The 21,443-nt window shown below is 63.8% G+C and overlaps 1 protein-coding gene across 8 annotated transcripts in view; it reads right to left on the reverse strand.

The window, feature by feature from the left end:
• Positions 1-21,443, reverse strand: part of VAV2 (vav guanine nucleotide exchange factor 2) — a 162,633-nt gene that overhangs the window by 15,094 nt on the left and 126,096 nt on the right. For 5 of the 8 annotated variants that reach the window (XR_006295111.1, XM_043566934.1, XM_043566932.1 and 2 more), the window contains 12 exons: positions 20,618-20,718; positions 13,131-13,230; positions 12,068-12,163; positions 11,376-11,444; positions 9,608-9,694; positions 7,721-7,806; positions 6,862-6,994; positions 5,477-5,491; positions 4,135-4,244; positions 3,146-3,247; positions 2,621-2,709; positions 392-408 (listed from right to left, as the gene is read on the reverse strand). Coding sequence is in view for 7 of the 8 variants with exons in the window: in XM_043566934.1 (XP_043422869.1) it covers positions 392-408; positions 2,621-2,709; positions 3,146-3,247; positions 4,135-4,244; positions 5,477-5,491; positions 6,862-6,994; positions 7,721-7,806; positions 9,608-9,694; positions 11,376-11,444; positions 12,068-12,163; positions 13,131-13,230; positions 20,618-20,718 (1,005 nt within the window). In the remaining variant the exon portion in view is untranslated. The remainder of the gene's footprint in view (positions 1-391; positions 409-2,620; positions 2,710-3,145; positions 3,248-4,134; positions 4,245-5,476; positions 5,492-6,861; positions 6,995-7,720; positions 7,807-9,607; positions 9,695-11,375; positions 11,445-12,067; positions 12,164-13,130; positions 13,231-20,617; positions 20,719-21,443) is intronic. The other 3 variants (XM_043566937.1, XM_043566935.1, XM_043566933.1) reach the window with 1 other exon arrangement.

The following is a 21,443-nucleotide window of genomic DNA, read 5'->3' on the forward strand; positions in this document are numbered from 1 at the left end:
CACAACTGGGGCGAGATGTGATGTCCACACCCCGTAAGTGAATTCAGGGACGTCATCCTTAAGTCAGCTGAACAGAGGGCTCTAAGCCAGGATGGGGGGCAGGTGGGCAGACGCATGTCACAGAGCTGGGCACCCACAAGCCACCAGGCAAGCAGAGTGGGGGGGGCTGCCCGGCCAGGGCAATGGCTGTCAGGGGCCTCCAGCTGGCTGTGCCCGGGGACCCACGAAGGAAATCAAAGGCCCCCGGTGACCAACAGTGGCCTGTGTTCTAGCCAGTGTGGCCCCAGGGAGGGGGAGGGATGATATCAGGAACCTCAGGGTGTTTTGGGCTCAGGCACACGGGCCGTGTGGGGCATGGAGCAGCGGGAGGAGAACAGTCTAGAAGACTCACCAGGTCCGCAGGAGAACCTGAAAAGGAAGCGGGAGACACGTTGGCAGGCAAGCCACCAGCCCTGGGGACCCAGGTGGCTCCCGCCCGCATAGCAGGAGCTGCCCGGGGTGCCTAAGTGGGTAAGCAAGGCAAAGGTCAAGGCCGCTGGTTGCAGACATGGGTCACAGGCACACACAGGAGGGGACTACAAAAGTCTCTCAATTCCTTCTGCTGGCGAATTCTGAGCTCTGGCTTTAGGGGCCCCGCGGGGGACCCCAGCCTGGCACACAGGTTCCCTGTGTGGGCCAGGTCTGCTCCGACGGCCGAAGCTGCCTGAACCACTGGGGCCCACGTGGGCTCAGAGGCAAAGCTCCCACCACCGATTAGTGATGCCCGCCACGGCCGAGTGACAAGAGATGTCAGGATGCGTGCTACCTAGTGGCCGGTGTGCTCGCTCACGGGCATGTCAGACGGAAGGCGGGTGTTCCCAAGATCCTTCCTGCCTGCCTCGGGGTGACCCCAGGAGAGGAACAGTCCCAGGCTGGGCCCCAGCCATCTGACAAGCTGGGCCACCAGTCCGCCACCGGACAAAGCAGGGACCACGATGCCTAAAGTGCGTGGCTACGGTGACCTCAACGCCATCCGACACGCACGTGGCCGATTGCTGTGGACGGTCGCCGACAGCCTCTGCAGAGCAGAGGCTACAGACCCCGTGGGCATCGGGCGGGGAGGAGCGGGTGATGCGTAGCTGGCACCCACACAGGAGGAGCCAGCAAGGCTTCCCACGGGAGAGGCCTTCTGGGAGTGGCCGGCACCGTTCTGGGACATCCTGGCCCCTGGGGCAACAAAGAGTTAATCTGCCTTTCCTCGGGTCAGGGGCCCAGCCCGGAGCCAGAGCTGACGAAGGCCAAGGAGTCCTGTCCAGAGCCCAGGCCCGGCACGAAAGGCCCGAGGACCAGCCCAGCTCGGAACTCTCCGGAATAAAACCAGGCACCCACCGCAGGCTTTTAATGACATGGGGCGGCTGGTCATGAGAACTTGGGCTTGCCAAAGATACGAAGCTGTCCATCTGGTGACACCCCAACTACAGGCGTTATGAAAAACACACAAACATAAGAAGAGACTGGGCAGGCGGGCGGGCGCGTGTCTGCAGAGGGAAAAGGGGTCCGTGAACGGCGGTGAGTCTGTCTGGGGGGGTCGTGAGGAGGTCATCTTCTGCTTCACACTTCTCTACTTTTCCCACGTTTTCTATGGGGAATGACTGTTTAATAACCAGGAGACTAAAATCCCAGAAGGATTCATTTTAAGTCAGAAAAGTTAGAAGGAAATTATAGATCAAGATACTACCTTTGGTTATTTCTTGGTAAGTTCAGGGGCGGTATTTACTTTCTTCTTTTTTATGTTTTTTCTCCCCCCGCCCCAAATCTTTGGTAAGTAAATATGTTACTTTTAGGATCAGAAAAAAAAAAAAAAAAAAATGCCAGAACACACGAACTGTCCCGTCGACTAATGTGATGGGCACGCTGCCACCAGAGGGCGGTATCGAGAGGCAAAGCTAAAAAGCTGTAGTTTGCGCCTGTGGGCTCCGGCCACAGCGGTTGCGGGCTGGGAACTCCCCGAAATTCAGCCCCCGCAGGAGTCCGGCTGATATCTGGGCAGGTTCTGGTCCCTTCTCCTCCCTGAGCCTCAGGCTCCCCCCTGACCAACGGGCACGTGCCTGTGTGTGCACACGTGTGCACGTAACCCGCGTGCCGAGGGGGCTGTCGCTGTGGCTACGAAATGCCGGTCCTCTCCGGGCACAGGAGAACCGGGGACAAGGCACAGTCATGACCGATGTTTCCCTGTGGTAGGCAACCTGCACGCACCTGCCACGAATGTTCCGTGCCCGTTTGGGGTAGAGAGCCCCCAAGTTGTAAACGAGTGGGGCAGTGGGGTGGGGGAGGCAAAGAGGCGGAGAGAAATGCTGGAGCGCCCCAGGAGGGAAGGCCCCGGCAGGGGACAGCCCACCGGCTGGGCCTCTTTGTACTGTGTGACCCGGGGCAGGTGTCCTCTCCTCTCTGGGCCCCGGTTTTCTCATCTGGTCCCGGCCCCAGGGGGTCCCCGCGGTAGGAAGGGAGAGCGTGTGCAGGCAGCCGGGGCCCGGAGGGAGGTACCAGGGCAGCTGTGAGCCATGGGGCCCTTCGCCGGGAGCGGGCAGGGGGCCCCGAGGACCAGCCCCCGGGGCGGGGCAGGGCAGGGGCCGCTACTCACTGATCTTGCAGGGAGGGGTCACTTCCAGACATTCCTTGTGCGCCCCGACACCACACTTGGTGCACAGGTAGCCCTGGTAGAAGGTACCCCTGCGCAGGGGGAGGGTGGGACGTGAGTCAGACACAGTGCCGAGGGCAAGGCCCGAAGTCCACCAGGCCTGCCTTGCCCGCCTTGCCATCTGCCCCTCGCACGACGCGTCGTCCCTCAAAACCCCAGGCCCCCATGACCCTGGTGCCGGCTCTCCGCCCAGACCGCTCCCGGTCCTGTTCCCGCCACGCCGCAGAGCAGGCCCCGGGCACCCGCAGGGACAGCCCTGTTCCCTCCCGGCTCGATCCGGAACACCCGACGGACGGATCTAGTGACACTGAAGAGACACTCCCCAGCCCCTCTGGGCCCAGCACAGCACTGGCCTGGCGGGTGGGAGGTGGTCAGGGTGACGGGACATTGGACAGACACAGCACAAGGCTCCCCTGAAGGCGGGCTGGGGTTGGGGAGGGGGGGGAGGGGCCGGGCCAGGGGCCTCACCTGAGGAACATCCTGCAGGCTTTGCAGTTGGTGGTCTTGTCAAAAGTGTACATCTGGAAGCTGTGGTGGTTGGCATTGGCTTTGTCTGGCTTGATGTTTGACCTGACGGGAGGGAAAGAGGGCCGGGCTCCCTGAGCTCCACCGAGGCGGCAGTGCCTACCTGGGGACCAGCCAGGCTCCGGAGCAGGAGGCCAGGACTGACGGCCCGGATCGGCCCCGACACCCCGGGCCGAGTGAGGATCTGAGTGGGGGCTTTAAAACGGGGCCGCGCCGGCACGAGAGCCTTCTGGGAGGATGGCAAGGGGCTGTGTCTAGGCGAGGGTTTGTAGGCAGGTGCGGGATTTGTCACAGCTCAGCCGACGTACACTCAGAGGCCTCTCTGGACGCAGACCTGAAACCACAAGTCTAAACGGTGTACTGACCTAAGTACAGATGGACGGTGGGACGTGACACAGTAAGGCCAGGTGCTCGAGACGGAGCCCGAAGTTGTTTACAGGGAGGGGAGCGCACCTGCCCGGGGGCCCCCAGCCTGCCTGGCAGCAGGACCCACGTGCAGAAGGACCCTGCCACTCTGGCCTCCAGGTCTGCTGTGTCTGGGGACCCCGTGATCGCCTTTCTCTGTTGGACGTATTGAGGCTCCTGGAGGCTCCAAGGAGAAAGAGCCCCGTGCCTTCACAAAAAAGTGACCATCCACCAGCCCGTAAGGCCCTGAGGACCCGGGTTACCGGGAGTCCATTGGGCACGGAAGCCGTCCCTGGCCGCCCACTGCTCTGCTGGGCACCTGTGCCAGGCTGGGCCTCAGGGGCCTCAGGCTGTCCCAGAGGGAGGCTCTCCTGCCCCAGGCAGAGTTTAACGCAGCTGGGGTGCCACCGAGGTGCGCCTGGTGTGACAGAGCCTGCCCCAGTCTCTGGGTGTTTGCAATACCCTGGTCTGCGGGGGTCCTGGATAAAGCCCACCTGGGGCTCCGCCGCGGCCGCCCTTGAACTCACATGGCCATCTCAAACTGTTCCATCCATTTCCGCTTCATGTCCTCTGTCTTGCAGAAAAACTGGAAGCCCTGCTTTCCTTGGAGGTGGATTAGATAGAAGCCGTAGGACCACTGCGGGAGGAGACGGGGCACCAGCTCACAACCGGCATGGGCTTGGGCACGAGGACACACACGCACGCGTGTCCAGATCACCCGTTCCTGCACCTGCGTGCACGTGTACGGCGCACCCATGCCTGTGTCTGCATGTGCACACGCACGTGCACACCCCTCTCACAAGACGTCCAGGGACCCCTCTCCTACCCCCTCCGAGGTGTGCCCTCGACTGAACTCTCGGCGGGTTCAGCCAGGGCCGTCTCTAAGGCTGGAGCTGGGTCCCCAGGGAGCCTGTGCTCAGAACGGGCCTGCCCACTTTCAGTTCCTAAATGTGATGCTAAAAAACTCACTGCTCTGAAGTACCAGAACAGAAACCAAACAAAACAAAAGGTTGGAGAAGGCCGTGGGCTGAGCGGGGGGGGGGGGGGGGGGGGGCCTGCAGCAGAGCCAGCCCACAGCTGCCCTGACCACCCACCAGGCCTGGCCATCTCTAGGGGCTTTCTAAGAGGCCCAGAAAGAGTGCGGAAAGTCTGAGCCCATTTGTGTTAGAAAAAATGAGGGGCGCCTGGGTGGCGCAATCGGTTAGGCGTCCGACTTCAGCCAGGTCACGATCTCGCGGTCCGTGAGTTCGAGCCCCGCGTCAGGCTCTGGGCTGATGGCTCAGAGCCTGGAGCCTGTTTCCGATTCTGTGTCTCCCTCTCTCTCTGCCCCTCCCCCGTTCATGCTCTGTCTCTCTCTGTCCCCAAAATAAATAAACGTTGAAAAAAAAAATTAAAAAAAAAAAAAAAAAGAAAGAAAGAAAAAATGGAGGAAGAAAGAAATGAGGGAGGGAGGAGACGGGGAAGGAGAGAAGGAAGGAAGGGGAGAGGGGGGAAGGGAAGGAGGGAAGCAGGGAAGGGAGGAGGAGAGGGGAAGAAAATAGGACAGACACAGAGTGAGAATACACAAAAGCCCCGCCCACTGAAAGACCACCGGTGGTCCTTCACCAGGAGGGACCTGGGGGTGGGCGGGGCCAGGGCAGGCAGGTGGGCCTTCCTTCCTACTCTCTGTAATGGCGTTCTTCATCATGAATGCACACCACCTTCCTGATGAAGACACCGAGGGCCTGACCAAGGAAGAAGAAAGCCAGGAGCCTGGCCCTGGCCCTGCTCGGGCCCACCTGGGGCCCCCACTCCCGCTCAGGCTCAGGAAGGAAGGGCCGGCTGGGCCCTGAGGGAAGGAAGGCAAAGGAAGAGGGCCCAGGTGCTTACCATTTTCCCATGAGACTAGGAAGCATGAGGAGAGGGGAGGAAAAGGGGAGACAGATGGTTAAGAGATTCAGCCTGGACCTGTGCTGGGCACCGCAGCCCTGGACCCTCCACTGCCAAGGGCAAGGTCCTGCCTCCCAGAGCCAGGGGCTGGGCCCGGGGACTGTGCCTTCAGCCCCGAACCTGGGGAAGTGTTTCAGACATCGGGTGGGGATGAGTGGTTTACCCCCAATAGCCCTTCCAGAAGGTAGCTGCATTCTGTATTGCAAGCTCTGAAGTCCAGAGTCTGGAATTTTCAGCACATTGGCTCCTGGTCCCCAGATCTAGCCTGGGATGCACACAGTAGGTGCTCAAACACTGAATGCAATAGCCTCCAAACCAGACTGAACCAGGGCGGGTGGCAGCTCCACCCCAGCAGTCACGCCGCTACCAGTAGTCATGGCCCCACCCCCAGCAGCAGTCCCCCTCCACCCTCCAGGAGTCACAGCCCCACCCCAGCACTCACGGCTCCACCCCCGGCAGTCACAGCCCTACCTTCCAGCAGCCATGCCCTCACCCCAGCAGCCATGCCCTCACCCCCAAAAGCCAAGCCCCAAGCCCAGCAGTCACACCCCTGCCCCTAGCAGCAGTCATGGCCTCCCTCAGCAGCCATGCCCCGCCCCCAGCGGCCCCGCCCTGCCCTAGCTGCCAAAGCCCCACCCCCAGCTGTCCCACCCTGCCCCTAGCAGCAGTCATGGCCCCCCTCAGCAGCCATGCCCCGCCCCCAGCGGCCCCGCCCTGCCCTAGCTGCCAAAGCCCCACCCCCAGCTGTCCCGCCCCGCCCCTAGCTGCCAAAGCCCCACCCCCAGCGGTCCCGCCCCACCCCCAGCTGCCAAAGCCCCACCCCCAGCAGCCACGGCCCCACCCTCCAGAAGCCATGCTCCACCCCCATAGCCACAGCCCCGCCTCAGCTACCACAGCCCCCTGGCTGGTCTTGGTGTCTGAGGACCCACAGTGAGGCCCACTCGGACCCCTCCTCCAAAGGGAAGGCCTGCTTACTGCAGGGGGAAGGTGGGCTGGAGTCAGATGGCCGTGGTCTCAGCTTGGCTCTCTCCAGAGCCCCTCTGCATTCCCCTCACCCGGGAACCATGAGCCCAGGGGCGTCCCCGCCTCGAGAAAAGTCAGACAAAGGGCCCGGGAAGCGCCGGACTTGGCACGGAGTGAGCGTGCTGTCCTCAGAAGTCAGAGGGACAAGAGGGTGACAGAAGGGAGGCCCCTGTCCGCACTGCAGAGCCACCCAGTCGGCGTCAGTGCTGACCTCCGGCCCGGCTCACGCCCTTCTCAAGGCCTCCCCACGACTCCTCCCTCAGCCCAGAAGGCTGCCGGCCACCAGGCGGCCCAGGGCCCACCTTCTTGACGTCCTTGTTGTTCATGGGGTCGTCGGTCATCTTGTGGAAGAGCAGCTCGATGACCTCCTTCAGCTCATAGCTGTAGCCCCTCCTCTTGCAGACGATGACCACCTTGTCAAACAGGAACAAGTACCTGGCCCAGCAGTGCGGCCAGGGGCTCCGTCAGTGCGGCCAGCGCCCCGTGCTCCGAGGCCCCGGACAGCCAGCGTGCGGCCGGGGTGGGCAGCAGGAGGGCTGATCCCTCACCGACCCGGAGCCCCACCCCTACGCCTGGCTCACCTGCCATCTCTGACCGCCTCCCGCCCCCCCCCCGCTCCCCCACTGGGAGGTCTCGGTTTCTCCATACAACTCCCCCAGGAAGCCCTCCTTGGCTACCTGCCCCCATGGCCCAAGGATCATATGGGTCCTGAGGCCCCCACGCTCCATCCTCCACCAGACTGGAAGCCTTGTGGGGGCAGGATCCCTATCTACCGTGACCCCAGCCACAGCCCCAGGCCTCGCACAGAGTAGGTGGTGTGGAGGGCTCTGAACAAGCAGGGGCCGTGCGAAGCTAAGCCCTCCCCTGCAGTCACGCAGCAGGGAGCTCGCGCAGCCTCGCTGCCCATGCCAGTCCCGGGGAGCCTGGGAGCTCGCACGCCAGGGCCTCTGGCTGCCCCCTAGCCTAGCCCAGCCCGGTGCCAGCTGCGGGCAGGGCGGCCACTGGCTGGTGTGGTGTGGACGGTCTCACGAGAAGGAAGGAAGAGACTGAGGCAGGACACAGGGCTGACCGGGCACGCGGCTCCTTCCCCGGGAAAAGCCGCTTCCAGGCCGCTGGGGAGCGGGTGCCCGACCACCCCGGGCTGCCACCCTGCCCGCTCACCTATCTTGCTTCGTGTGGTTGACTATGGACCGGACCTTCAGTTCCCCGTCAATCTTCGGCCTCCCGAACTCCTCCAGTTTCACCTGCTGGAAAGAGAGGGCGAGGCTGTGAGCCCCAGCGCCAGAGCGGGGCGGGCGCCCAGGCGGGCCTGCTTCCCACGGACGCGGGAGGCAGAACCGAGGGATGGGAGCCTGTGCCTCCCGGCTGGTGCGCAGGGCAGGGTGGGAGGGGATGGTGGGGGAGGACCGGGCCCTCCCCTGGCCCCGTGGAGCACTCCCTTCAGCACGGCGGGAACAAGGAGCCATTGACGGCATGGGTCAGGGCAACGGGAACAGGCTGCTGTTGTGTGCGGCCCAGAGCAGGGCCCTGGGAGGGAGGGCCAGGGACACCGAGCTCAAGAGAACAAACGGCGCCTATCAGACGGGGGCCAGCGCTGCTCCGCCACAGGAAGAGGCCTCGAGCGGAAGCCCTCTCCGCTCTGCCGAGATCTCATTTCGCTGGGCTTGTATCTCCACCCCGCTTCGATTCAGGGAGGGCGCGTCGTGACGCGTTCCCTGCGTGGCTCACAAAGGAAGGTCTACCCACGCCGGAGAGGGGAGGAGGGAAGCGCTCCAGCACGTTGGCAGGGCTGTGGCCATGGCGCTACGACAGCCGGTTCCCCGTGAGATTCCTGAATTCTGCACGAGCTGTCGGGCCGAGGCGGAGAGCCCGGGGTGGGGGTGGGGGTGGGGGTGGGGGGCCAAGCACCCACGCGGCCGCCAGCCCCGGCCCACGTCCCACCTCTGATGTGCCGAAGCCGACGGACCACGTCCACCCGCCGGTGACGGGGTCCGCGGGAGAACCGCAGGGCCGGGCACGCACCCGGCCCAGGGGACGCTCCACGCTGCTCAGCACCGCTGTTTCATTTTTGTTATTTAAGGAACACGATCAATCACATGTAAAAACTTCTTTAAAAAAACACCCCAAAACATTGGTGATCAGGTGATCCCAGGGGAGGACCCCACCGGGCACTTAGCACCACTGCCATCGGGCTGGGGCACATCTACCCTTCACCTCCTCAGCCCTCGGCATTTTTCTCTTTCTGAAAGACAGAAAGGTGGGGTTGCTTCTTCACGCTGTTTGGCAACATCTGTTCTCAGCTGACCACACATCAGGAATGTGTCCCGTGCCACACGTGTGTACAGGTGGCCTGGTGGGTGAGGGACGGGCCAAAGGCATCCAGGGGCTGCTCTTGCAAAAGTTTCTGTGTTGATTTGCCCCTGACGGACTCACCCGGACTCTGCCCAGTTCAGGGACCCGACAGTGAAAGTGGTTCTCGGCCAGAGTAACTCTGTACTCGGGGGACATCTGGCCACGTCTGGGCCCCCCAAGGGAGGGGTGCTACTGACACCCAGAGTGCCCGGACAAGGGGTGCTGCTTGAAATCCTACAACGCACGGAACAGACCCCAAAACAAAGAATGTTTCCAAATGTCAACAGTGTCGGGGTGCAGAGAGCCTGGTTGAAACATTCAGCAGATCTCGGGGCACCTGGGTGGCTCAGTCGGTTAAGCGAGCGTCCGAGTTTGGCTCAGGTCACGATCTCCTGGTTTGTGAGTTCGAGCCCCGCGTCGGGCTCTAGGCTGGACCCCAGAGAGTCCTTGGTCCAGGCCGGGGGTGGGGGGGGTGGGAGGGGTCAATACCATTCCTCCCCAAGACCCTGCCCCTCAGCGAGCGGGCCACCTTCGTGCCCCACAGAGCGTGTGGGGTGGGTGAAGTGTGCATGGACAGACGGACAGAGTGTGTTCACCCACCTGCTTACTGAATATCAGGATCGTGAAAGTAATTTCTAAAATGCGTGTATAGGGTCGTAATTAATCTCCACGCTTTGGAGAATCAGCTACACTTACCAAGTTTTCTATACAACTCTGAAATTCACTGATTTTCTTCAGGGTCTCCTTGTCCCGCTTAACTTCGTTTATGTACATCGCCAAGTCCTGAAAACGAGGCGGGGGAGGGGTTGGCGGGCTGCCAGCCACCGCAGCTGGTGGCCTTCGAGACCCCCACGGGGGTGACACACGAGTAAACTAAGGCAGGAGAGGTAAATCCGACCCCAAACGGCACGTGTCCCTGGGCCAAGAACCCCAAGTCCCTGCCTCTTAGGACAGTGTCTCTCTGCCCTGTCACTCGACCCCCTTCTAGCTCGGACAAAAGGAAAACAGTCAGCGACCTAGACTTGACCAGCCCGCTTCTTAGCTCTCGGGAAGTGGGTACCCGGCAGGCCCTGAGCTCCCGCACAGCCTCACAGAACTGGGTGACCCCAAGGTCCAGCTCCGGCCGTCCATGTGCTGCTGTCCTTCCAATGGCCACCAGGGGGCGGTGCCCGCTGCAATCCAGGCAGCCGGCCCTGACTGGGGGCCAGAGACCCAAGCCCAGCAGGGGGGCGGGCCGCCTTGGGTGGAATCCCTGAGCCAGGCCGAGGTGGGGAGCTGGATCCAGCCTCCCCTCCAGCACCTCCTCTTGCTCCTAGAAGGACCCCACTGGCGGGGCAGAATCTGAGACCCTGAGGCAGAAACGTTACAGGATAGGCCTGGCTCATCAGCGACACCCCCCAGCACAGACCACCCAAGGGCAGGGGACGGGGTAGAAGCCACAGATGGAGACAGAAGGCAAAAGGAAGCCCAAAGCCCGGAGGAGACAGAGGTCAGGTGTGCACCCTGGGAGATGCTGGGGGTACTGTCCCCCGACCCTGGCCAGCCGCAGTGCTGAGGGGACCCATCCCGTGCTGAGTATTGTGCCCGGCCTGGGGACCCAGATGAGCGTGATCAGGGGGCAACGGACACAAAAGGGGTGACAGCCGTCCCCAGGGGTCAGAACCGTGTGCGGGGGGGGGGGGGGGGGCAATCATTCTGGGAAATGTCACCTTGCAAAGACTAAAGATGTACAGGCCATAATCAGGTGACAAGGAGAAGGTCCAGCCTGAGCCAACAGAGATAGAAAATGATGGGGAACGTCATTTTGGCCTGGGAGTGGCCACGCTCACCTGGAATTTCAGGCATTAGTGGCAAACACAGCCGCAAAGCTAGGCGTGCGTGTCTGTGGAGGCCCGTGTGCCCGGACGTGGAGCCTGAGCCCGACTCAGTGGGCACTGGGGAGCCATAGAAGGCTTTTGAACAAGGGCGTGGCATGAGCTGAGCTCTCCTTCCGGGGACTTACTGCACAGTAGGCTTCCAATGGACATAAGCAGGAGGGGAGAGGAGGCGTGGCTGGGTGGAATGGACGTTTCAGAAGCAAAAGCCACAGGACTGGGCAGTGGGCAGCCCAGGCCAGATGGCCCAGACTGAGTCTAGAGCCTGGGAACTGGCAACAGCCCTGATGGACGGCCGGGAAGGCAGGAGGAAGGCAGGCCCAGGGAAGGCACCGCAGGCCGGACAAGGTTAGGGATCTGGACACTTGGGGCAAGGGCCTGAGGCTCCCTCTACCCACCCTCCCTGCCCATGGGTGCGTCCCACCCACCGCCCTGCCCCTGCTCTGCCTCTTGTCTTTCCAGGAAAAGCCACATCTCTGGTCACAGAACAAGGCTTGTGAGTGAGCCCGACTCCAGTCAAAGGACACAGACCGGGTACCTGCGGCCCCAGGTTGGCCGGGCCCCTCTCCTGCCTCAGTTTACCCACCCACCTGCATGGCTTCCAGTGCCTCTTTGAGCTGCTGCCTCTCGGGCCGGTCCGCGGAGTGGCTCAGGAGTTCCTGGACGTGTGGGAGAGGAGTCACGGGTCACCGCTCGGGGGTGCCGGCCTCCGCCCCTGCTCCCACCGGGCACAGGGTGTGGGCACAGAGCAAGACCCTCGGGGCAGACTCCCTGCCCCCCCTTCCGGCCCCAGGCTCTGCTCTGGCTCGGCTGCCCAGCCCAGCAGACAGACAGCCAGGCCCCTCCCGGTTGACACACTGCCTCAGGGTGAGGGGTCCCCAAATCTTGTGCAGAATGGCAGGGACTTTAAGGCCACAGGGTAACCGGCTGATTCACTGAAGAGCCTCACACGGCACAGAAACCAGTCTCTCTGGCGAGTCTGTGCACAAGGGCTTCCTATTTCCACTGCTCTCCTGCCTACCAGGAAGCTCAGAGCCTGGGTCAAGGCATCAAGGACAGGCCATCTCCTAGTCCTGGTCCGAGGACGTTCTTTGGTTTCGGTTTCCCTTCGCCCGTTTACTGTGATGAACGTTCCTAATACAGCCGCACGGCTCATCTGGACAGATTTGCCTGCTGGCTTCTCCGTGACGCTGGCCCACCCGGGCCCCATTGACGCCCCTGCCGGCCACCGGGCCCCAATCCCGCTCCCCGGGGCGGCCGCGGAGCTCGCACACCATCTCACCTTCAGGAGCAGGTGATACTTGAGCACCCTCTGCATGGGGACCACGAGCAGGTCCTGAAGCTTAAACTTCCCGTCCTGGACCTTCAGAGTGCATTCCTGGGCATCGGGGGGAGCAGCGAGGAGATGACCGACATCCTGGCCCGGACCGCGATCCCAACGCTCCCACCCCCAGCCGCGGTGGGGGGCAGACTAAGCCCTGAACTGGGGCCAAGTGTCTGGTCCTGGCCTGGCCGGGGTCCCCAGCCCGGCAGCGTCTCCCAAAGCCCCTTCCCAAGTCAAGTGTGTGCAGAGGGGTGGGGCTCACAGCAGGCAGGCGGGGGGCCCACCCCTCTCTGTAGCCTCAGGAATCTGCAGTGGCCACGCCAGGGCTCTGGGATTCTGAGCGACCCCGGCACTGACCGGGTCTGCCCGAGACTCCCAGGGAAGCCAGCTCACACCATCACGGGGCCACCCTCAGGAACCAGGGGCTCCCCACCGGTTTCCCGGACACACAGGGGCACTATGCGTCTCCAAGGGACGTCTTTCCCAGTGTCGCTACAGCAAAGGGACCCTGAGCCAGGATTCACTCTGGAAAGGGTTTGACTGGCCAAATACACCACAGGACCCCCAGCCTCGGGGAGCAGCTCAGGTGCCCCTGACAAGGGGGAGGGAGGGGGCCTGGAGAGGGGCTCACGTGGGAAAGTGGACAAGTACCAGAGACTGGCCCTGAGCCTGGGCGGGGAGTGGGGACAGGTGACGAGAGAGGGGGTCTCCTTGGCTTCCAGTAAACGTCTGCCACCTGGGGTCCCCGAGGGTTCTGCATAGGCCAGCACAGGGGCTCAGTCACAGCCCCTCGCCGAGCCGGATCGGGCCCCGGGGGGCTGCCTCTGCTGCACCTCCCCCTGCCCTCCCCGCCCCAGCAAAATGCCGAGGAAAAACAATCACCGAGAAAAACATCTACAACCACCATCCCGCCAGTGCCCTCACGTCCACCTTCCCACAAAACGGGCAAGCGAGGGGCCGGTGAGCTGCAGCCTTGGAGACGCAGGGACAGCGGGGGGGCCAACCGCCAAGCCCCCATTACCTCGACCTTCTGTCGGAAGTCCTCCCGGCTGGCGAGGAGCTGGTTCAGCGTGTTCTGGGCGTGCTCCATGTGGCTGCAATATTCCCCGTAGATCAGGAGCCTGGGCAGTGAACACACATACGTGCAGTTAGTGACACGCTGCGGCTCCAGGGCCTGGGTTTAGATCCCCGCGGAAGGCACAGCAGGGGATCGGCAGACCCGTCCCCCCCCACGAGGCAGCTCCTCACTCGGTAACCTGCTTCGAGGTTTCGTTCTTCCCATGTGGCTGCCTCCTCCCCCTCCCCCTCCCGAAATGCTGCCAGGCCAGGGGGCTGCCGAGACGCTGCGGACAGGGGGCTCCCCCACGCTCTCCGAACCCAAGGAAGCCCCCTTCTGTGGTTCTCACTGCCACCCCAATCCTGCCCCTGGAAAGGCCAAAGTCAGACAGGAGAGAAGCCCCCTGCCTCCCCCCTGCCCAGGGCTGGGGGACCCCAGGAAGGCTCAGACTCCTCCTGCCTGTAGGTCTGAGCACGGAGGTCCATCCTGGCTGTGCACCTGCCCGGGGTGGTGGCCCCTGAGGTCAACCCTTGTTGCTTCCAAGTGACGCCGATGCTCTCTGCCGGGGTCTTAGCACCCCCTTTCTCAGGGCAGAGTGGCGTCAGCCCCAAACGCCTGGAAAATGAGCATGGCCGCCGGGCCTCGGGATGCTGGGAGGAGCCTCGGGCCCTCTCTCCTCCCCCCCCAACACCCTCCAACACCACGACCGCCCCCCCCCCCCACTTCACAGACCGGAGCCCCCAGCACTCTCTGGGCCTTGGGCTACCGGCCTGAAACTTCATCTCCGAAAGCCTTGTCACCCGACTATGGGCTCGGCGCCAGGAGCACCACACAGGTGACGATGCTGGTCGTGACAAGCAATGACGGCCACTCCTGCCCGGTGCTACACGCACAACATCGGGACCCCTTCACCCACTTGTACAGGGAGGAGCAGTGAGCCCCACTCTTCAGGCAGGGAAACCGAGGCCTCAGTGAACTCGCTACAAGGTCACCAGCTGATAAGGGCTGATGGCCCCTCCCTCCAGTGACGCCCTGCCAGGTGCCAGAGATGCTGTGTCACAGCAAACGGCTGGAGGCCCCTCCTGGCCGGGCTCTGGAAGCTGGGGGCAGTCTCTGGGACACGTCAAGACTCGCTGGGACACACGGGTCTGTCCACCGTGGACACTGCTCCACCGCGGGGCCCCTGGCCGGGTGCTCAGGGCCAGCAGCTGGGCCCATTGCTGGCTGGTACTTTGAGAAGAAGCATCCTGGTCTGGGGGGCTCCCCAGGCTCCCGCTGTGGGGCCGGAGGGGCCTGGGGACAGACGACACCCACATTCCTCCCAGCTCTGGAAGGGCAAAGCTGCATGCCCGGAGCACGTTTCCAACCCAGCGAACCGTGATCCCGGAGCGGCCCCGAGGTGGGCAGCGTCTCCCAGCCCCCGACAGGCGTCTGGGCTGTGCCGTGTCGGCCCGTGCTCGCAGGCTCCAGGGCGCAGACGCTCGGCCAAGCTGCAGCCACATTCTCAAGCCACCCTGAGAACTTTGGCCGGTGCCAGCCTGCAGGGAAGCTTCCGGCATCGACAGACTGAGATTCCGCGACTCTAGTGAGAGACCGATCCAGTCCTGGACCTCACATGGGAGCTCACCTTCCCGGCCACTGTAAAGGAGAACGCCCCACGGCCGGGACCCGTGTCTGCAGCCCCGCAGAGCACCCGGCCCTGGCTGTGCCCTGGGACACGCTGACCGGACATCGCTTGGCATGAGAACCTGAGCCCTGGTTTCCACTTAAATGAGCCGGTTATCGAATTGAGAATTCTAGTATAAAAGTTGATTAAAACGCATCATCTCTGGAAGCATGGGGGGGAGGGTAGAGACTCCAAGGTTTCTGCCAGATTGTTTTAAATGAGCAGACCTGGCAACGGCCCAGCTGCCCCCGTGGAGGCAAGTCTGTGTGGGCAGTGAAGCCGCCTCTCCTAAGCACCGGGTGCTCACAGCTCTGGGTGGGCCAAGCCAGCCCTATGGGTTCCCCTCCTCAACTTCAGAACTCCCCGGGCTCATCCCGGCCCAAGGTTGTGGACAGAGCGCGTCCCAACCCTGCTTTCACAGCACGCCTCCCATCCCCAGACCGCACACTGCACTTCCTCCAGCCTCCTCCAGCCAGTGAACTTCTACTCATCCCCCAAAACCCCGCCCCATCATTTCCAGCTCTGCGACCCTTCCCCTCCCAACCCCGTCCCCGGGTCCAGGGAGGTGAGACAGAAAAGCAAGGAGACAGGTAGGGAGCCTCTGGGTAGAGGCCCGTCCAAAGCCGAGTGAGAATCTGCCCTCTGCACTGGCTCTGAGCTCCAGAGAAGGGTCTCATTTGTCCCCACACCGCAGCATTGAGCCCGGGGGCCTGGCCTGCCCAGAGGCCTTACGCCTGGCTGCGAGGGGCCTGACCATAGGCAGTGCAGCAGCTGCAGCCGATTCCGGGGGGGGGGGGGGGGGGCAGGGGAGCCACTGCAGGGAAGAGAGCAAAGCTTTAAGGACCTGAAGAGGCCGGGCCACGGGAGGCACTGACACCCGAGCTCAGTCTGTCCTCGTGAAACACCACTTGTAAGACAGCGGCCCTGAGGCTCTGAGAGGCGACGTGACTTCTCGAGGTGCCCAGCAAGACCCCAAAGTGCATCCATGAGGCCCCCAGACCAGTCTTCCAGGCCCCCATCCTGGAGTCCCAGGCTACCCCGGGGCTGTACCCTCGTTCACCTCCGCCGACCCGGTGGGCGGCCTGGGATGGGAAGGGAGCCGCAGGCGGGCCCGGCTGACCGACCAGAGATGGCCCGTCGGGCTGAAGAGTGACCCCGAAATGCAGGCGCCCTGGAGCCTCAGAAGGCGAGCGCATTTGGAAATCGGGTCTTTGCGGTTATGTCAAGGATGGAGAAGATAGCATGCCAGGTTCGGGTGGGCCCCGAATCCGCTGAGAGTGTCCTTGTCGGAGAGGAGAGAAGAGGCCTCATAGGCCAGAAGCCGCATGAGGACAGAGCAGAGACCGGAGGGGCAGGCCCCAGGCCAAGGGACACCCAGGGCCGCCAGCAGCTGGAAGGGGGGGAAGGCCCCGCCCCCCCCAGAGCCTCCGGAGGGAGCGCCGCCCGCCCACATCTGGATTTGGGCCCCGTGAAACTGCGAGAGTCCATTTCCGCCCCACACGCACTCAGATCTCTGGCCTGCGTCTATGCCCTGCCCCGTGCCGGGCGGCGTGGGCCGCGGACCTTACGCTCCGAGCCTACAGAAGGAAGTCACTTAAGGAAGTGAAAGCTGACAGGCCTTCCTTTTAACCACGAGCATCTCTCTGCTGCTGAGAAAAACCATCCGACGCTTGGAAGTCACGCAACACGCACACGGGGGCTTCGTTCACGGTTCAGGGGCTCCGTGGGGCCCCTGGGAACAGCAGCCGGCCTCGGCCACCGGGGCCTCGTGGCCTGGCGGGAGACTGCCGGGGTGCAGACGCTCGCCGCCCTGTCGGAGAGGACACCTCAACGGTGTGCGGCTGGCGTCGCTGCCTCGGGGCTGCCTTCTTTCCCCGCCGACTCGGCGCACGGGCGCCTCGCACGCCGGTCGGTAGGTATCTGACACGAGCCGGGGTCTCTCTGTTCGAGGGCTACGTCACATAACTTCCTGAACGTGCAACTCGGACCCCGCTACGGAGGGGGAGTAGATGCATCTATCAGGGGGACCCTCACCTGCCCCCCCGGGTGACCGCGTCACTCCATCCCTTGTCACAGAACCCCAAGGGATGCAGTGCCCAGGGACAAGGCCAGAGCAGGTCCCGGACACAGGTGGCACTCCCGGAGACACAGGCACGAGTCGGGACCACGGCCAGGTGGTGGCCAATGCTCTCCCACCCTCAACCTCCCCGCCTGGGAAAGGAGGATCAGGAGGCGGGCAAAGGCCTCTCGGGGTCAGAGGGTCCCAGGCAGCCCTGCCGCGGGGGCTCGAGGAGCTCGGCCCTGGGCGGGCTCCCTCCCTGCACGCGCTGACAGACTGACAGGAGCCACCCAGCCTCCCAAGACCCGGGCCTGCGGCAGGAACCACAACCAGAGAGCGGCGCGACCCGGCCCAACGCCCTGAGCAGCCAGAAACCGCAGAGTGCCAAGCGCCCGCCTCCGGCCCAGCCTTTCTCTCGAAGCGCCCACGGGTCTGGGCGGGTGGAGATGCTGTCAGTCTTACTCTGACGGCTGCTCCTTCGAAAAGCACTTGTGCAAAAAGCTCCAGAGAGTTCCTCCTAAGAGCCAGACCCTCGCCTTCTCTCCGGGACACGAACTCGCTGTGGCCGGTTCCCTTTGTAGTCCTGCCCCACTGACCTGGCTTGGCCACCCCCAGCCACATCTCTGTTCCATCCGCATCTGCAAAATGCAAACCCTTCCCAAGGCCCAGGTCCCACCGTGTGGGACTTGTCTCCTCAGGTCCACAAGGCAAGGCTAAGAGGAACATCTGCTTTGTCTGAGGACTAAGGTTGTATGAACAGAAGTATTCGCTCCAAAAAGAGGGAGGGGATTGTCCTCTGCCACTTTGCACGCTAGTCCCTCCTTTATCCGTGATGAGTTGCCAGGATCTTGCCACTAAAATTCCTCAGGGGCTTCTTCCTAAATCCCTATCTTGATCTTCTAGGCTCTTGCAGAAGCCACAAGTCACTCCTTGGACAGTCTCTGCTTTGCTCACTTCAGTCCTGCTCCTCTGGCCTCTGCCAGGTCCCAGACAGTCCCGCTCCTGCCTCTCCCGGGGCCTTCCCTGCAGCTTTGCCCCCACCCTGCCCCCACCTCAGGGGTGGTGGGCTCTCGCCCAGGTCCTCAGCGCCCCCTCCTCTGCTACGAGCCCCTACTGCCCCCACCCTCTCCCTTTCCCCGTGCTCTCGAGTCCTCTGCCTGTGAACTTGCTTCCTGACCTCCCCGCCCCGTGAGAGCAGAGCCTGTCCTGTCTGGGACACAGCAGGCACTCTATAAATGCTCGCCGAATCGCACGTCAGGACCTCCGGTGTTGACTCAGAGACGAGGAGGCGAAGGGGCAGAAAAGATGGACGCCGGGACAGATCGTGACGGCTGGAAAATGAACTCTGACGAGACGCAGCCAGCCCCCTCCCCAAACTACCCAGACTCCGGGGCCTGGCCTCCAAAGCCTTGCTGGGCGGTGACAGAGAGCCCATCTGCCGAGCTCCCGGTGCCGGGACACGATCCATTCCCTGCGGCCCCTCTGGCCGTAGAAACAACGGTCATCCCGGCAGAAACAAGGCCCGAGAGCCCTGTGGGGCCCAAAGCTGAGCACAGAGGACGGCAGCCTTGTAAAGGGCAAACACCGTGGGGCAGGCTCTTGGGCCGGAGGGGGTTCCTGGGGAAGGGCAGTCTGTCCCTTGGCCACTCGGCCTGGGGGTGGCTCCACAGGTCCGTGGCCTCCCCCCCACCACCCGTGAGGATGAGGGTCGGGTCTGAGTTGGCTTCCCCGGCACCCCAGGCTTGTAGCCAGGTGAGAAGAAAGCATTGCTGGGGGCAGGGGGCGGGTAAGGGAGCAGCCTGTCCCCCACCCCGGGGCCTGCCAGCATGCCCTCATCAGCCAGTGCCTGGAGGAAGCGCACCCACCCTCTGGCCACATCTGCCACCTGTCCTCAGGCACTGCCTGCTCCCTCGTGCCTGCCTGGGGCCCCACCCATGGCCCCTAGAAAGTGGGCTCAGGGATCCCTGCCCGTGCGGAGGGGAGAGAGCCCCCTGCCTGGAGCCACAGAGCACGCAGGGGAAGCCGCTTCAGGGGCTCGTAGAGGCCCCGGAATCCAGCCCTGGGATGGGCCGCCTGGCCAGGAGGACACGTGAGCTGAGCTGAGCGTCACCTGGCAGGTGCTGCAGGGGACCTCCCTGCAGATAAGGACGAGGTGGACCCAGGGTGCCCACCAGCCGCCCTGGGGCCTCCCCCTCAGACCCTGCAGAGTGGACCCCAGAATTGGCGTTCTTAAGCTCCCAGGTGGCTCGGACGACAGGCTGGCAGAGGAGCTGTGAACACAGAAGCTGGGGGCGCCTTCTCCAGAGTCCAAGGGGCAGGAGCCAGGGCACCACCTCCCGATGGGCCTCCTGAGACTTCAGAGACTGGAACACTGTCCTCTGGGGCTCCCGCAGCCCCGGGCATCTGGCTGGGTCCTTGCATCATCTCATTTCGTGCCCGGCTTTAAAGATGCCGCTGCCCGGGCTCCAGGAAGAAAGGCGGGGTCTGAGACCTTCGCTGGGACGGCAGAGCCACAGAAGCTTCCAGAATCCCAGTCCTCCCCTGCCAGGCTCCAGCAGGACATTCGGGGCACGGAAGGCATCTCCACACTCTTCCATCCACTGGGTTTTACAGGCAGAGAAGCTTAACAAACAGGTTCGTGGAGGCCTCCCGACAGCCACGTAATTCTTCGAGAAGGTTCCTGCGCTGGTTTCTAATGAATTGCCAGTCTCCTGCCCCGACGATACTGGTTCCGGACGAGGGGCCCGGACGGTGGGAGGAGCCACATTCTGCATGTTTCTGACAGTGGGGAGGCTGGCACCGTCTGTGCGTCTAGACTCAGCCTGACCCCGTGGGCGCCAAGGGGAGGAGAGACGCTGCCTCGGAGGCTGACGGGCAGAATCTTTGCCCCCTCGGGCTTCACGGACACTTGCCCCGACGCCGCGGACACACGATCGGAGGATCCAGGCCTGCGCGTGCCTGTCCGGAGCCCCGTCTCCCCACGCTGGGGGCTGCGGCTGGCGGAGGCCAGGATGGCCGGGTGCCCGTGCCCACAGCTACTGCTGCCTCCCCGCCATCCCGCCCGCCTGTCTGCCGGGTCCCGGCCACCGGAGCCCTTCAATGGCCACAGACAAGCCGCGTCGGCGATACGGGCCTGGCCTCAGTTTACCCTCGGGGCACCATGTGGCACAGACACCATCAGCGTCCCTCAGGGACAGGTTAGGAAGTCCCGGCCCCGTGACACACACCGTCGAGGAAGCGGGGAACTGACCCCACCCCTGGGCACCCAGAGCCCGGAAGCCCCTTCCTCGGACCTGCGGGGGCCGGTTCGGGTCCTGTTGTTCAGCTGCCGCCCGCCACCCCTGCAGCTCGAGGGGCAGGGTCTCTCAGGTGCCAGGTCCCCGGGGGGCCTGGCAGGCAGCAGGTGCACCGTGATGGTGAGAACGGCCTCCAGCCACCAAGACCCCCAGGCACAGAGGCAGAGGGAGCTGGTGGAGTCCTCGGGAGGCCCTGCTGGGGAAGGTCACCCCTCCAGGCTGTGACGGCGGGAAGGGTGGGCAGCTCTCTCCGTGTCCCAGTGAGGACAGGGGTTCACAGGGGCTCACAGGGGCACAGCCACCTGCCTCGAGGGCCTCGCCGTGAGATTCCCACCTGAGTACCGGCACTGTGACCGTCCCCAGGCCGGAACTGGAGGCCCCGGGCGCTCCCGAGGCCCCGCGGACAGCGAGGGGCGGGCCTGTCACTCACCTCTCCTTGAAGTCCAGGAAGACCTTGGCCAGAGTGCTGCCCCCTGCCATCATGGACACGTCAATGGCCCGCAGGAAGCTGTGATGCACTTTGATTAGGTCCTGGGGAGAGAAAGCCGTGGGTGCGTGAACGGGCACACCAGGCCGCCCTCTAGAACGGTTCCCATCTGCCGTGATGAACTTAGAGAGGCCCGGGCGCTGGGCGTGCACCCCACGCAAACACTAGAAGGTGCTGTGGTGCCAGACGTGTGAAGGGACCTCTCAGCCGGCTCAGACACAGGGCGGCCCGCCGGGGGCAAGCCCTGGTGCCAGAGTGACAGCGATGGCCCCCCGGGGGGCTGTTCCCACTCAGCATCCTTGTACTATCTTGCTGTGTGCTCTCTGCCCTGATCTTAGGTTCTGCGGGATGGAGTCCCTCCATGGGGACAGGTGCTCTGTCCACGTTTCAGAGCAGCTGGGCGACCGGCAGGCAACACCTCAGGGCTCCCCACAGCCCCCGATCTAGGCTCCTGGCCCCCTGGGGCTCGCCATGGCCCCTGATACAAGTTCCCAGCACCCCGGGGCTCCCCACGGCCCCCGATCCAGGCTCCTGGCCCCCTGGGGCTCCCCATGGCCCCTGATACAAGTTCCTAACACCCCGGGGTTCCCCATGGCCCCCGATCCAGGTTCCCGGCACCCCGAGGCTCTTCACAGCCCCCGATCCAGGCTCCTGGCCTCCCGGGGCTGCCACAGCCCCCGATCCAAGTTCCCAGCACCCCGGGGCTCCCCACGACCCCCGATCTAGGCTCCTGGCCCCCCGGGGCTCCCCATGTCCCTTGATCCAGGCT

Source organism: Prionailurus bengalensis, chromosome D4, assembly GCF_016509475.1.
Source record: "Prionailurus bengalensis isolate Pbe53 chromosome D4, Fcat_Pben_1.1_paternal_pri, whole genome shotgun sequence".
Classification (NCBI taxonomy): domain Eukaryota; kingdom Metazoa; phylum Chordata; class Mammalia; order Carnivora; family Felidae; genus Prionailurus; species Prionailurus bengalensis.